Raw genomic sequence first — 14,616 nt, forward strand, 5'->3', positions numbered from 1 at the left:
GTAAGATTATTGAGGAGGACACTGGTCAGGGCTGGGAGTGCGACCTTGAGTTCTGTCTACTGAAGAGGCTTCTCTTTTCTTTCCAGGGTCCCCCATTTGAGTACATATGGCCTCTGATATATATGGCCTCCCTACCCATAAGAAAATGTTAGTCCCACCCCTAATGACTTCCTTAAAGAAACCCACGTCGACAGAAAAGAGGAGACACAAAGTACAGGCTTCCAAGCCAGTATGTTTTAAATAATGATAGCCGTTTCCATCTCAAAGAGGAGGCAGGGAGAAGAAAGGAGGAAAAGGAAGGGAGGCAATTTCAACAACTTTATTCTGCCAAAGGCAAAAGCATATGATGATATCCATTATGGTGCTATGAACCCTTTGTTTTTAGGGGTTCACCTTAATCAGCAGCTTTTCCTCCATTGAGGAGGGTAGAGTCCACTGAGCTCTTCCCTGTTTGTAGCAGAAAAGGTAGAACAGTTTTGTAGGGTGGTGGGGCTATGAGAACTTATTCTTTGGCTCAGCTTCTCATTTTCTGCTATCTCCCCTTCCTCAGCACTCTAAACTCTGTGAAGAACAGTAGTGACTGTTAGGTCTCAAGTGCGGAACAAACAGCTAACTGAGATGCCTACTAACAGAACAAGTGTCTCACCTATTTCTTCTCCTTGGACTTTGTTTCACGGGTATATTCCTGAGAGGCCTTGTCCTGATGACAAGGACATAATGGGAAGAAAAACAAAAGAATTTTATTTACATCTCTGGTTATTTCTTTGGGTAGCATGAAAGACAGCCAAAAGAGGCTGAGTCACACAGAGCCCAGCTGTGGCCATACATCCTTAGAAAGTCACGCACACCCTGCTACTTTAGTTCCCACAGAAGACAGGCAGAGTACTAACAATTCAGCGAGCTTCTGCCTGCCAGATCAGAACCTTTGCCTTTCTGTGCTTATTGTGTTTATGAGGAACTGATCTAAAGGTGGGCTTTTAGCCTACTCAGATTGTATCTTGTCTCGGTGGAATGGACCTGGAGCTAACCTGAGCAAACTACCAAACCCACGTCAGACCAGCCCTAATCAGAGAAAATGAACTGCAAAGAAATGGGAACCACTTGGGTCTTGGGGTTCTGAGCCTACTTTTGGATATTTGACATGTAATTACTACCTCACTTCTTGTCCTAGTTAGGGGTTCTATTGCTCTGAAGAAATGCCACGACCATGGTACCTCGTACAAAGGAAAACATTTATTTGGGGCTGGCTTCCAGTTTCGGAGGTTTAGTCCACTATTGTCACCGCAGGAAGCATGGTGGTGTGTAAGAAGACCTGAAGCTGGAGAAGGAGCCAAGAGCTCTACAACTAGATTGGCAGGCTGTAGAAAGAGAAAGACACTGGGTCTGGCTCGAGCTTTAGAAACCTCAAACAGCACCCCCAGTGACACACTTCCTCCAAAGAGACCATACCTCCTACCTAATAGTGCCACTCCCTGGTGGCCAAGTATTTAAATTCTATAAGCCTATGGGGGCCATTCTGACTCAAACTACCACACTCAACAGGCAATAAAGAAGACGACTGTGTGACCAGGCCGGCCCTGTAGCCTTTCCAATCCTCATTATCCAACTCAAGAACTATCTAACAGGTTTGGTTTTTATAGCCCACTAAGTTAACAACCAATTTCATGGACACTGGCAGAAGATATGAGCCTCCTCCTTAGTCACATACAAATACTTTTATCATGCACGTCCAGCAAGTAGCATGGCAATTACTATAAGGTTAAGGTGGTGGGCTCAATAGGTCCAAAGAGTATTGTACATGCTATGGGTTTTAGTACAAAAGAAAATATGTGAACTTAGAATAGTTTTTTTTGTTTGTTTGTTTGTTTGTTTTTAAATCAAGGGTGGTAAGCAGGCTTTCACTCTGGGGAGAAGACACTATTTTCTAAGACTTTTGTTTTGTGGGGTGTAGGAGTAGCTTGAAAAAAAAAATTTTTTTTTTTTTTAAAAAACCCTCTCTTTTACATCCTCAGCTCACTATGGCTCAGCTACCCAGTGCCTCACTTAGAAATTTCTGACACAGAAAATGCAAGAGCCCTATGGAGAATTGCTTCTCAATAACTGTGTGACGGAAAAATGCAAATAACAGCAAAAGCAGTCCTGCTCATGCCTACTTGCAGTTGTCCTAAATGCACTCCGATTTGTGGCAAAACATTCGGTCCAGGATTGAAGGAATGACTGTTGTTTCATTTCTGAAACCATATTTCACTCTGACCCCAAGCTGGCCTCAAACACATGATCATTCTGGCTCAGGCTCTACAACACTAGTATTACAGGTATGTGTAGCTACGTTGGTTCCATGAGTTGTACACAAACATTAAAGGGCTCACAGGTGTTTTGTTGTTGTTTTGTTTTTGCCTTCCATCAGTCCACTTCCAACCATTTTGATCCATTTCAAATAATTTACATCTTGAATGGACATCAAAGCACAACTCCAATATCATGAGGACCGCTGACTGACCTTTCCACTTTTCTCTCTTTTTTCCTTTTAATTTGCCTAACTTCACACACAGACCCAGCTAATCTTCATGGCTAATACCCGAAGTGTTAAAGAACCCAATGTTCTTCTGATAAACCCAAATTTGAGGAGGCTTGTTTAAAGGAGACAGTCTGAAGTTATAGATTATAATGTCATCACAGCTCCCTTCCAGACAATTCATTTCAGCATAACTACAACATGATTAACTTAGGAAGAACATTCAAATTCTACAACAAAAACATATTAAACACACCCCAGAGAAACTGGGGTGGCAGTTACATAAAGGAAGGTGATGTCTTCTAACATTCATATATTAATGAATGTTAATGCTCCATTTTGTTCCATGACTCAGGCTTCTTGAGAGACTGCCATAAGGACTCAACTCCATGCTCCTAAGAGCCTGTCTATAATGGCTCATGAAGGAAGGGATCGGAGCCAGATTCCAGGTTGGCTTCAATTATGTGTAAATGTCAATGTGCTTTTCCCACACAAGGAAACATATGCACGTCCCGAGGCAGACCTCTTTTAAGGGAAAAGTAAGGTTCTCTGTAAGTTCGTTCACCCCAAAGGACAGACAGGAATGTGCTGTTTCTCTGATTCTAGGGCTAGATAGAATCACAGATATGTTTATCATTCCTTCATAATTCTTTACACTCTAGACTTCATGTGTGCAAACTGCTCTGCTTTAGAGAAGATCTCAATGTTTTAGTAGAGCACAAACACCATCCGTCTAGTGTTATTGAGTCCGTGTGTATGTCTGGATTAAGGCACTTTTTTTGTTTGGATTACAAACCACATTACTTGATAAATATCTGAGAAAAATGGGAGTGGGTGAGTTGGAAATGAATGTGAACTTCACTTATTCTATGATTACAATCCTAAGGGTGGGGGGGGATGCTTCTTGCAAATGTTTAGTTTTCTAAGTATCTTTGTAATGGAGCAAAACCATATTCTTGCAAAAAAAAGTGCCAAGGTTTTCATTTTGGTTTAATTTATTCTCTTTTGGTCAGAAAGGTCAGCAATAAGGTCAACAGTTTCCTTGGTAACACCCACCTCCATTCCTTACACTGCAATTAATTTTATTATGCTTGGCTTTATCTACAAAGGTTTTTTTCCTAACTGTATTAACAGCTAGAAGTTTGAAGAGATGCCTTTGTGAATAAAGTGCTTACAATGAAAGTCTAAGGACCAGGGTTCAAATACACAGGACTCACAGACAGCTGTAGTTAATTCTCCTAAGGTGAGATGGGAGGAGACAGAACACTCCAGAGAAGCTCTGAGGCAAGCCACGTTGGCATATATACACATATATGAGGAGACTCTGTCTCAAGCAAACTGGAAGGACCAACACTCCTTTGAACTCCATATATCCCACACATAACACACATGTGCACACACCATACACACACATATATACATATCATACACACATACATAATGTAACAAAAGAACAACTAATGTTGGGTTTATGTGCTTTTTCAAAAGAAATTTAATAAAATGTCATAGAAAGGTACTTTCTCAAACAGTCATCTGTAATTTAAAAAAAAAACATGATTTGTTTCATATCTCTTTGGATAAAAAGTACTTGATATTTCCAGCACAACATGCTAGAAGTTAACTTAACATCAAAGGCATCTTATTCAAATGACATTTTGCTTATATTGGCATCTAGGTTATACTACGTTAACATCCAATTTTCAAGTGTTAAAAGAAAGCCTACCCCCGCCCTACTTTTAATGAACATTGAGTATAAAAATTTAAAAGATATTTCTATGTTCCAAAACTCAAATTTTCACTCCAAATATCACATCCAGTACAAGTCAGTGACATTAATTCATTCTCCTTCTCTGCCTCAAATATAACATAGTTATTAGTCAGAATCACTATTTTCCTTACATATGGAGGTGATCCCAATATCTGAGGGAGTTTTCTCAAAAGGGAAGAAATGGCAACCCCAAGGTACCTCCCAGAGCTGAGAATCTCAAACTTTTTTATTGCTCAGTCCAAGTACTTAAAGAGTTAGTCACAAGGAAACTGGTGGCAAACTGGCTCAAAACAGGCTCATGCTGGGCAGGAAGAGGTCGAGAAAATTTTACCAGAGTTCAAACTTAAAAAGAAAAAATCTTCTAGCCCTAGCCACTTTGGCTAAACAAACCCAAGACCACCTACTCCACTATTTCTGTGCAGCTATCACAGGAAAAAAAAAAAAATTACTCAACAAAAATGGGCAGGAAGGAGGTGCTTCTGGTGAGACACCACCAAGGTAGCCATCTGGATTTTACAGCTATTTAATATATGCCAGAAATAAAATTATATACTTTGTCATATTATAAACATTAAGTAGGTCAGTAGTCCACAGACCACCTACTGTTCCCTTCCAGAATATACTGCAGACTCAAACTACAGGTCTTCATGAACACAGGCAAGATGTTAGGAGCTATTCCTACTGGTAAATGAATGAGGAAGGGCTCATCTGCCCAGCAAAATGATCTGTACCTTATACAGAAAATAGAGACTTTGTTGTCAGAGGAAAAAAGCTGGAAAGCCAGCAAGATGGCTCGGAGAGTTGGGGAGTGGGGGGCGCACGCTCACATGCACGCACACACACACAATCATCAACATATTTTTGTTTGTTTTTTGTTTTTTAGAGAGAGGCTTTCTCCATGTAGCCCTGGCAATCCTGGAACTCTCTCTGTAGACCAGGCTAGCCTCAAACTCAGAGGTCCTCCTGCCTTTGATTCCTGAGTGCTGAGATTAAAGGTGTGCACCACCACCGCCTAACTTAAAATAAAAATTTAAAAAATGCTTGTATCTTAAAAACTGATTGGAAGTCACCAAGTATCTTGACCACTTACAAGTTTTAACTTTAAAGCAACTATAACTTAAACTCTGAGTGCCACTTAGGAAGTGGAAGGCTGAACTTAATAATAAATACGAAAATAAACCTCACAGTTGGAAGAACTGATGTTCAGAAGATTTCAATTAACAATAACAGAAATAATTTGATTGTTTCACTGTGAATTCATTTTTAAGGACAAACTAAAATTAATGTTGTAAATTTTTAGAACTTATTTGGATTAAATTTTGAGACAATACACAAAGGAATTAAATTAGAAAGTCTCATATTCCAGTTGAGTCAGCTACACAGTTTCATACCCATTCCCTATGTAACCTCAAAAACTTTAAAATAAGATGGTTTATAACAGGAATACTGCAAATAAATCACCCATGAATACTTTAGATTTCCCCTAGCGTACCACAAATAACATCCAGAAACCCAGTCAAAGTAGGAAAGGTTTAGACGTGCTGAAATCAAGTGCTGCAGGACAAGACAGGCAGAACCAAGAATGCCTCACCTCTGTAGCACTGGTCTTTTGCAGCTCCTAAGCCACGAAAGTGTATCTATTGAGTTCACAAAGCTCAGTGGTCACAGCAAAATAAATAAATAATAGTAATAACAACACAAATAAAAATAAGCACTGGTTAGAGAGAAAGTATCCATTTACTGCCACCCCCTGAGGTACATTTGACCACAGAAAACAGCTACTAGCATCTAGAATTAATGTGCACAGTGGTTTTTAAAGAAGATATTTCCATGGTGGACAAAATGTAGACTCAGCAAAGTTTCCTCTTCAAGTAAAGTACAGCTTCTGTCTCAACACAGAGCACTGATTAGACTGCAGACCGATACAGAGTCATCAGGGGCTTGAGCTGCTGTTCCTGCTTTAACTGTCAGTTTCTGTCTGAACAAAAACCTGAGGGTAGGTAGTTAACTTGACCAACAGTCAAATTTTAGAAATACACGAGTAAACCCAAGGTGCAGATACCTTTGGATATACATGGGCCCATGGAAGTCTTAGGCATGGAATCTCTGTGGTTCTTGGGCTTTAGCCTTCCTTGTATCAGCCTGGCCACCGCTGTTATGACCAGTATGAAATTTATATTAAAGATTCATTTTCCTCAAAGTTCTCCGTGACATGAGCTCAGAAACACACAATTTTTAGAAATTTCCAGTACAGTTTATTGGTGGCAATGAAAAACAGTTACAACAAAACCAAACCAAGCAAATTTACAAAACTAGTCAATTCTAAATCACTATTAATTACCTACCATACATCTGGTAGATACTGATTAAAAGTTAACAGTATTTTCTTTGTATAAAATATAAACACTGAGTCTGTCTATATGTATCAGTCCCTGGCATTTAGCCAGGTTCAGAGACACATAACATTAAAATAGTCTCTTAAAAGAAAGACTATTTTGAAATTATTCAATTCTGAATAATAGCAGTTATTTATATAAAAAATTTAAAACAGAATAGGTTTTATAGATCATACACAAATTCACACCCAATGACCTTTTCTATAAAATTCTTATTTTTTCTTGAGTGTCAAAAGCATAGTTCTCACTCTTGGCCAGATTTTTCTTCCTTGGCATTTCTTTTTGTTATACCACTAAAATATTTCTCGCGGAAGGAATTAAGACCTTGGAATGGCAGAAAACGATCACGCAGCAGGTGTGAATGCTGGTCCCGGTTCTGGTAGAATGGAAAATACAAAATATAAAGACATGTAAGTTGTTTCTTTAGTTAGCTTGTAACCATGGCAGTCATTCACCCTAAGTAGAGTCACATTTCAAGGTACACTTGCTTGGCATTGCTGTCTGAATATGCATTCTACATCTGCACTACTCTGGGAATTCTACGTGATGTCATTTCACCCCACTAGGCAAAGAGAAAATTCCAGAAAACATGGTCAGACTACCTCATCATTCCAGGTTTAATACACACCGAAATCATCTGGCTATGCATTATACCAAAGAAGCTTCTAGTCCAGAAAAAAGGTATATACCAAGGAACTGTGGCAGTCTGTGTGATGTCATAAAATCACACAAACTTCAAACTATACCCACATTCCATTAGTGCAACAAAAGATTCCCTCAAAGGAGATGCAGATATAGGGTCAACAGGGAGTTCCATACTTTTAGACTTCAAGACAATTCAGGGTTGGTACTTGGATACTCACTGGGCATTGGAAAGTTAACTTGGATTAGAAAATACAGCACTCTGGCTTTGATGAGGGAGGACTAAGAGAAACCACGAAACATCAGTTTCCCATTTCAAGTTGTGCAGCAAACCTAAGCAGAAATAAATTTCCACTTCTACGTATTTCTTTAAACTCATATTTAATTACCCATAAACTTTTGAGAGTTTGTTTCAATATACTTATCACTTCACTGAATGACACCTTGCTTCCTGCTTTGAAACAAGAATCAAACACTGGTGACAAGCCCCTCCCAGCTCTGTCCTTCTACCCACTAACCTCCTTATGGCTCCTATATATAGCCACATATGACCTCTCAAAACATACCATGGTTAATTTCATGAATAGCCAACAGTAAACAGAAGTAGGTAGAATAGAATGGCAGAGCACCAGATAGGATTCTTCTCTGATCTAAGCTTCTAATATGAATTCACCATTGGGGGGAGAAGAGAAAAGCCAAGTACTGTGGAAAACAGGCTTCCTTCACGGACCAAAGAGATAAGTTTGGCAAATAGTTTTTCATTGAACCAGAGTTTGGCAAACTGGTTTTACAGATTGAAGAAGGTGACCTAAGTGAGTATAGGCATGGACAAAAAAATGTCACAGCAGTATTTTGAACAATCAAAATAGACTCATAAGGACTCTAAGCAGTAAGGGCAAGACAAATTCTCAAAGGGCAAGGTGTATTTCCCTCAGTGCCATGGAGACAGGATGGCACAAACTTGCTGATAACAGATCATTAGCAACTGAAACATAGAAACTTTGTCCAAGGAAAAGCATCATTCTCTTCTTATCTCAGGAAGCAGAGAGAATTAAGTCTGTGTTGGATAAATGTGTGAGTCCTGTACACAAATGTCGGCTTTCAAGATGAACTACTCCCAACTGTGAAAAAGAAACTTCTGGAACCCCAAAGCTTCAAATTCCCTGAGCAGCCAGGAATCTGGCAACAATAAGTCTTGTTTCGAGGTAAGCCAAGCAGTTCAAGGACTGCTGCTAAAATTTCCACCTTTGTGGGAATGTCCTAATTAAAAAATGTTCCTCACAGAACATCTATCATCACATAGAAATGCCACACAGATTGACATCACCACAATTCAAAACAAAATAGCAAATTCAATTTTTTTTTCTCTTTTTCCTCTCCTCATCCATCCATCTTTAGTTCCTTTTGCCAGGGTTAACACTTGAGAAGGACAGTCAACTCTTAGTTTGTATCACAGTCTTTTCTACTCACATTGCCAGCCCATCTCCATCAGTAATACATGTAGTGTAGGTTTCTGTTTTGTTGTTTTGTTGTTAAACTCGGTATCTTGAAGGCAAGTGTGTTTCTTTAAAAGGGGAAGGGTATTTTCATGCCAACAGTCTTTGATCTTCTTCACACACTCAAGCTTGCCTGGTGTTTCACTTTTGGTTTTTCTAACAGTTCCACACCCATTACAACAATCAATAATGATATCATTTACATACCACAGAACCTCAATTCTGTAAATTTTTAATAAACCTGAAATACTGCATGCATATGAAGTAAAAATATATATATATATATATATATATAACACCAAAAGTGAAAACGGTTGTGGTGGAGATTAAAGGACACCTTTGCCCAGGTTAGTAGCAGTGGTACTATTAGCAAGAGGAGGAATCAGAAATTATCAACTGCCTTCCCTGGGAAGCTTGGGGTCTCTCTTGCTATTACCTCCTCCTTAAATAAAACTTTCATCTGACTGCACTACTGCCTCCTGTCATTTAACGAGTAACAAAATTTCAGCAGGAAAGCACAGAAACTCTCAGACCTCTGCCATTCAAACATAATGAGCTATTGTAAATGTTACAAGAAATAGACAAGTTCGCCCAAAAAAGAACTACTATGTATTTGTTATCAACTGGGTCTTGTCTACGGTAATTATCTAATTTTCTGCAGTCTTTTCATCTACATTTTGGAGCTAGAGTAACAGAGATTGAAAGAGCTTTAGCAATCTGCCACAAGCCATACAGCTGGAACACAGCACTGCCAGGCTGCTGCCTGAGTCAGACATCAAAAGCTCATGCTTTTTTCATTATACTTCTGTCCTTTTTAAGAACTGGAAGTTATATGAACACATAGATGACTGAGTCAATTTCCCACATGGTAGGTTAGTGGGTCCTTCAAAATGGAGTTTGACATTTAGAGGACATTCCTCCTGAAACAGCAGCATTATGGTAGCACACATTTCAGATCTCAACTTTTAGACAGAACCCTGAACCACTGTCCTATCAGTCCTGCTAATTCTAAACATGAGCCACCTAGCAACTCTACCATGCTCGCCAAAAGAGCCTCCCAAGTTAGTGGTTCACTTTTATGTGTACACTGCCCTCTGCTGGCTAGCTCAGATAGTCCTGCTTCTAGCATTTCCTGATAGACTGAAAGGCTGCAAAGACAGTACTGTCAGGAGGGCTCTGCTTCATTTGCTGTTTGCAAGTCTTGACTGTTCAAAACACCTGCGACCAGAAAGCCTTGAACATCGTATGTCCAGGATGACCTTGTGAGACAGAATTTTCATTTGTGCATACTGATTCATCCATAAAGAATGATGCAGAACCCGGAAAATATACATGCTCTTCAAAGCCTCTAAAGTGGTACCACTCATCTGTGGAAAACTAGAACTGCAAGTCATTCTGTAGAATGAGAAAGGAACAAAACGGCCCATTTTAAGTTAATCATGTGTGTGGTCTTGTTTCCGGTTTTGAGGCAAAGCATCACTCTTTTACAGCCCAGGCTATCCTCGCAATCCTCCTGCCTCCACCTCTGCCTCCAGGATGCAGAGATTACAGCCAGGAATCATCACACCTAGGTAACTCTAAATTCTGTACAACTTAACTCTACAGAAAAATTGGATTTACAAAATGACAATTTAAAGGAGACTAGAAGTGTTACAGCCACTTATACTTTTGTATTTGAATTTAAAGAATTGTCAAGAAAAGAAACTACATGCCCTTGAAATTACACTTGAAATTACCATTTCAACTAATGACATTCTGGATTATAAATGGCCAAGAAGCACTTAAAGAAATGCTCAACACCCTTAGTCATCAGAGAAGCGCAAATCAAAACGACTCTGAGATTCCATCTTACACCCAACATAATGGCTAAGATCAAAAACTCAAGTGACAACACATGCTGGTGAGGATGTGGAAAACTGGAACTCTCCTCCATTGCTGGTGGGAGTGCAAACTTGTACAAGCACTTTGGAAATCAAGCTGGCACTTTCTCAGAAAATTGGGAATAGTGCTTCCTCAAGATCCAGCCATACCTCTCCTGAGAATATACCCAAAAGATGCTCTACCATACAACAAAGTCATTTGCTCAACTATGTTCACAGCAGCTTTATTCGTAATAGCCAGAATGGGAAAACAACCTAGATGTCCTCAACAGAAGAATGGATAAAGAAACTGTTGTACATTTACACAATGGAATACCACTCAGCTATCAAAAACAAGGAAATCACAAAATTTTCAGGGAAATGAATGAAACTAGAAAAGATCATCCTGAGTGAGGTAACCTAGATCCAGGAAAAAGAAACATAGTATGTACTCAATTGCAAGTGGTTGTTAGCCAAAAAGTACAGGATTACCAGACCCAGAAGATATGTAATAAGAAGGACCCAAGGGAGGATACTTAAATCTCACTCAGAAGGGAAACAGGACAAGAGAAGAGGGTTGTCAGAACCAGGCAGGACAGGGAGCACAGAGAGAGCGTGGAGACAAGACCTGGGGAGAGTGAAGATGAGAGGACAGAAGGCCTACAGAGAGAGGAGAAACCGTGGGCAGGGGCACCTCTTTGACAAGCTGGAGATCTATGACAGGTTAGGCTTCTGGGAGGATGGGAGGGATGGCTCTAGCTGAGACTCCTAGTAGAAGGGGTCATAGAGACCAAAGACAACACCCTCTAATGAGACAAGACTCCTAGCGGGGGGATGGGAAAACCAACCCACCCACAGAAACTTCCAACATAAAATTTGCCCTGCTTACAAGATGTGCAGGGATAAAGGTAGAACAAAGATTAAGGATATGTCCACCTAATGCCTGGCCCATCCTGAAATCCACCCCATGGAAAAGAGCCAACCCTGGCACTGTTAATGATACTCTGCTACACTCACAGATGGGAGCCTAGCTAGCTGTCCTCCAAGAGGCTCCACCCAACAGTGCATAGAAACAGATGCAGAGATCCATAGCCAAACGCTGGGTGGAGTGCAGGGAGTCTTGTGGAAGAGTGGAGGAAAGGATAAGTGACAGGAGCTCCACAAGAAGACAGAGAGAGCCAACTAACCAGAGCACAGAGGAGCTTGTGGAGATTGAAACACCAACCAAGGACCATGCATAGATATAACAGATGGCAGCTCAGGGTTCGTGTGGGTTCCCTAGAAAGGGGAGCGGGGGCTGACCCTGACATGGACTTTGTTGCCTGCTTTCTGATCACTCCCACCGCCCAGCATGGCTGCCTCACCAGGCCTGAGGGGAAGAGGAAGAGCTCTGTCTTAATGTGACTTGATAATCTGGGATAGGTGGGCAGGTGGGTGGGGGCTCTCCTTTTGGGAGGAATAGGGGAGGTGGGATGGGAGAAGAGGGACTGAGGGTAGGATTGGTAGGAGAGGAGAGAGGGGGTAAGATTGGAATGTAAAGTGAATAAATAAATTGATTAATTAATTAAAGATAGGCAAAAAAGAATATAGTTTTAATAGTGCATCTAAAACAATAGGGCACACTGACTGAAAAACAACGAAAGACTCTCCGCTGAGAAGCACATTTAGGTAAAACTACTTTCCTAACTGCTGCCTTCCCTTAGAAGTTTGCCATTCTTTTCCATCACGTCCGCCATAAATAAAGCGAAGGTGTTAAGTTTTCCATTTCAGCTGCTTTTGATTTGTTTTACACAAGAAGTAAAACCTACTAGGTATTACAGAAGTAAAATGCTGTGTCCCACTGACTTAAGAGTAAAGTAAGGGTAATATTTAGTTTGTTTCAAACAGTAAATTTTTTAAGTAGCTCTAATTACCTATTCCTATTCCTTTTTAACATGGTGTACATACTGTTCAGTATGACTGCTTTATTTTAGATGGGGATCCAAATAAGCACTAAACAGTTAACATTTCTTCCATATACCCTTGTACATGTTGAGGAAAAGAACAGAGCTCTGTGAGTTTGCATATCCGGGTGGGAGACAGACACAAAGCGGCATGCACACATTTACAAACTAGCTGTTACTTAGTGGGATGAAGTGGCACCATGGGAGTATAAAGGGAAGGACAGGAGTGGCTTCCCTATGCAAAGGACACTTACTCCAGAGCTGTAGACTAATGCAAACTTCACCACACAAAGAGGAGGCAACATTCAAGGACAAAACTCAGTGTAAAGAAACTGAAAATAGAGAAAATGAGCTCATTTTGGAACTTGAAAGGAGACTGAAGGTTGAGGCTTAGAGAACGAAAGATAAAGTGGCACCAACTGCACCAGAGACGATGCTAGAAACAGCTCAAGGTAGTCTCGTCATTTTCTAAGAATTTGTAATTTTATTCTAAACTCCATGGGGCCAGTAATACAATTTAAAAAAAAAACTAGACTTTCGTTATTTATTCCTTTCTGAAAAAATGGAAGGGGAGTGTGCAGAAGCAGAGAAGGTACCTGGAAGAATTATAAAAATTGAGGGAGTGGCACCTTACGATGTCTACGTTATTAGGAGAAAGAAGAGGGGGTGGTATAAATATACCCAGGAAATCAGCTATTCAGGTGTCACAAAGTACATTGCCCAGAAGTCACCCTTAACTCCACTATCACCTTTGGATAAGGTGACTTATCCAATCACCCTCTGTCTGTCTATCTCATCCCCAGACTCTTAATTCATTCATATCCTCTGCAGTTTCAAATCCTATCACTTCTGGTCCCCGGCTCATCTTTGCAGAACTGTCTGCAGCCTCCTCAGGGCATGACGGCTTATCATCTCACAGCTCAAACCTACCTATGTACTGAAGCCCAGGTACCCTTCACAAAACATACACTTCTGCCACTCTACAAATATCCTTCGAGGCCATAAGATAGGATAACTGCAACTGGTACGCAGACCTTTCACATGGGCATCTCTGATTTTCCAGGTTGTCGCCAATTGTTTCTCCCCGCCCCGACGCCCAGCATTCCACTGAAGCTGAAGTAACCAGGGATCCCTGCACCTCCACGGCCCTTCTCATCCTCTCTATCTTTCTTCAAATGACAGTTACACTACTAAGTGGCTCCCCTCTGCCTCAAGCACCATCTCCTCAGATAGATGTCTCGTATTCACGAAGTACCTGTCTCTCTCACGTCAATACAAACCCCAACACCTTAAGTAGGACCAGTTTGGGTGAGTTTCTCCTAATGAACCAGCTCTCTATAGACAAAGGCTAACCCTGTTCTACTTAAGCCCAATAGTTGGCAAATATGGTCTCACAAATGCAGGCTGAGTGCGGAATGCCATGGCTTTCTCTGTGAGAGCCTATCTATGTTCAAGTTAAGGAAAGAAAAATATACAAAAATAGGAACGGCTAATGGATGTAAGATATGTGCAGTGACACAGCCTTCTCTTCTCTCACAGCACTTACTCTAGAACTTCTCCTGTGCTCATAAGCTAACATTATGTTCATCCTTTCAGCAAAAACTCAAGTCATCAGGTACAAATTTCCTCTCCTTCCTCCCTACACTGGACCCCTATCCTCCATGGCCCCTGCTTGCTTACTTCGGAAGTCTCTCTCATCATTGAGTACCCACACTGACTTAGGACAATATTCTGCTTCACAGTATTTCTCACTGCCAAGAGCTAATTTGTCAGAACCTCCAAATCATGAGTTAGATGCCTAAGGACAAGCATTAACTTATAAACTGCTTGTTCTATAAGTTTGGGGGACGTGCCCAACCACATGCGGCTCTAGTCATTTAACAGAAACCCAAATGCTTCTATTTTAATTGTTGGTCAGGTTTAAGTTGTCTTAGAAAGTGACAGCTCCTGATAGTGATATAATGGTTTGTTCTACCTCACTAATGATAAGTTACTGA

At 40.5% G+C, this 14,616-nt stretch overlaps 1 protein-coding gene across 5 annotated transcripts in view; it reads right to left on the reverse strand.

Annotated features, from left to right (window-relative positions):
* Positions 1-14,616, reverse strand: part of Trmt11 (tRNA methyltransferase 11 homolog) — a 105,500-nt gene that overhangs the window by 57,233 nt on the left and 33,651 nt on the right. The window contains exon 13 of one of the 5 annotated variants that reach the window (XM_021648935.2): positions 6,516-7,055. The exons of the other annotated variants lie outside the window; for them this stretch is intronic. Coding sequence (XP_021504610.1) covers positions 6,924-7,055 — 132 coding nt within the window. The 3' untranslated portion in view covers positions 6,516-6,923. Of the gene's footprint in view, positions 1-6,515; positions 7,056-14,616 lie in introns of those variants that run through there. 5 annotated transcript variants of the gene reach the window in all.

Source organism: Meriones unguiculatus, chromosome 20, assembly GCF_030254825.1.
Source record: "Meriones unguiculatus strain TT.TT164.6M chromosome 20, Bangor_MerUng_6.1, whole genome shotgun sequence".
NCBI lineage: Eukaryota > Metazoa > Chordata > Mammalia > Rodentia > Muridae > Meriones > Meriones unguiculatus.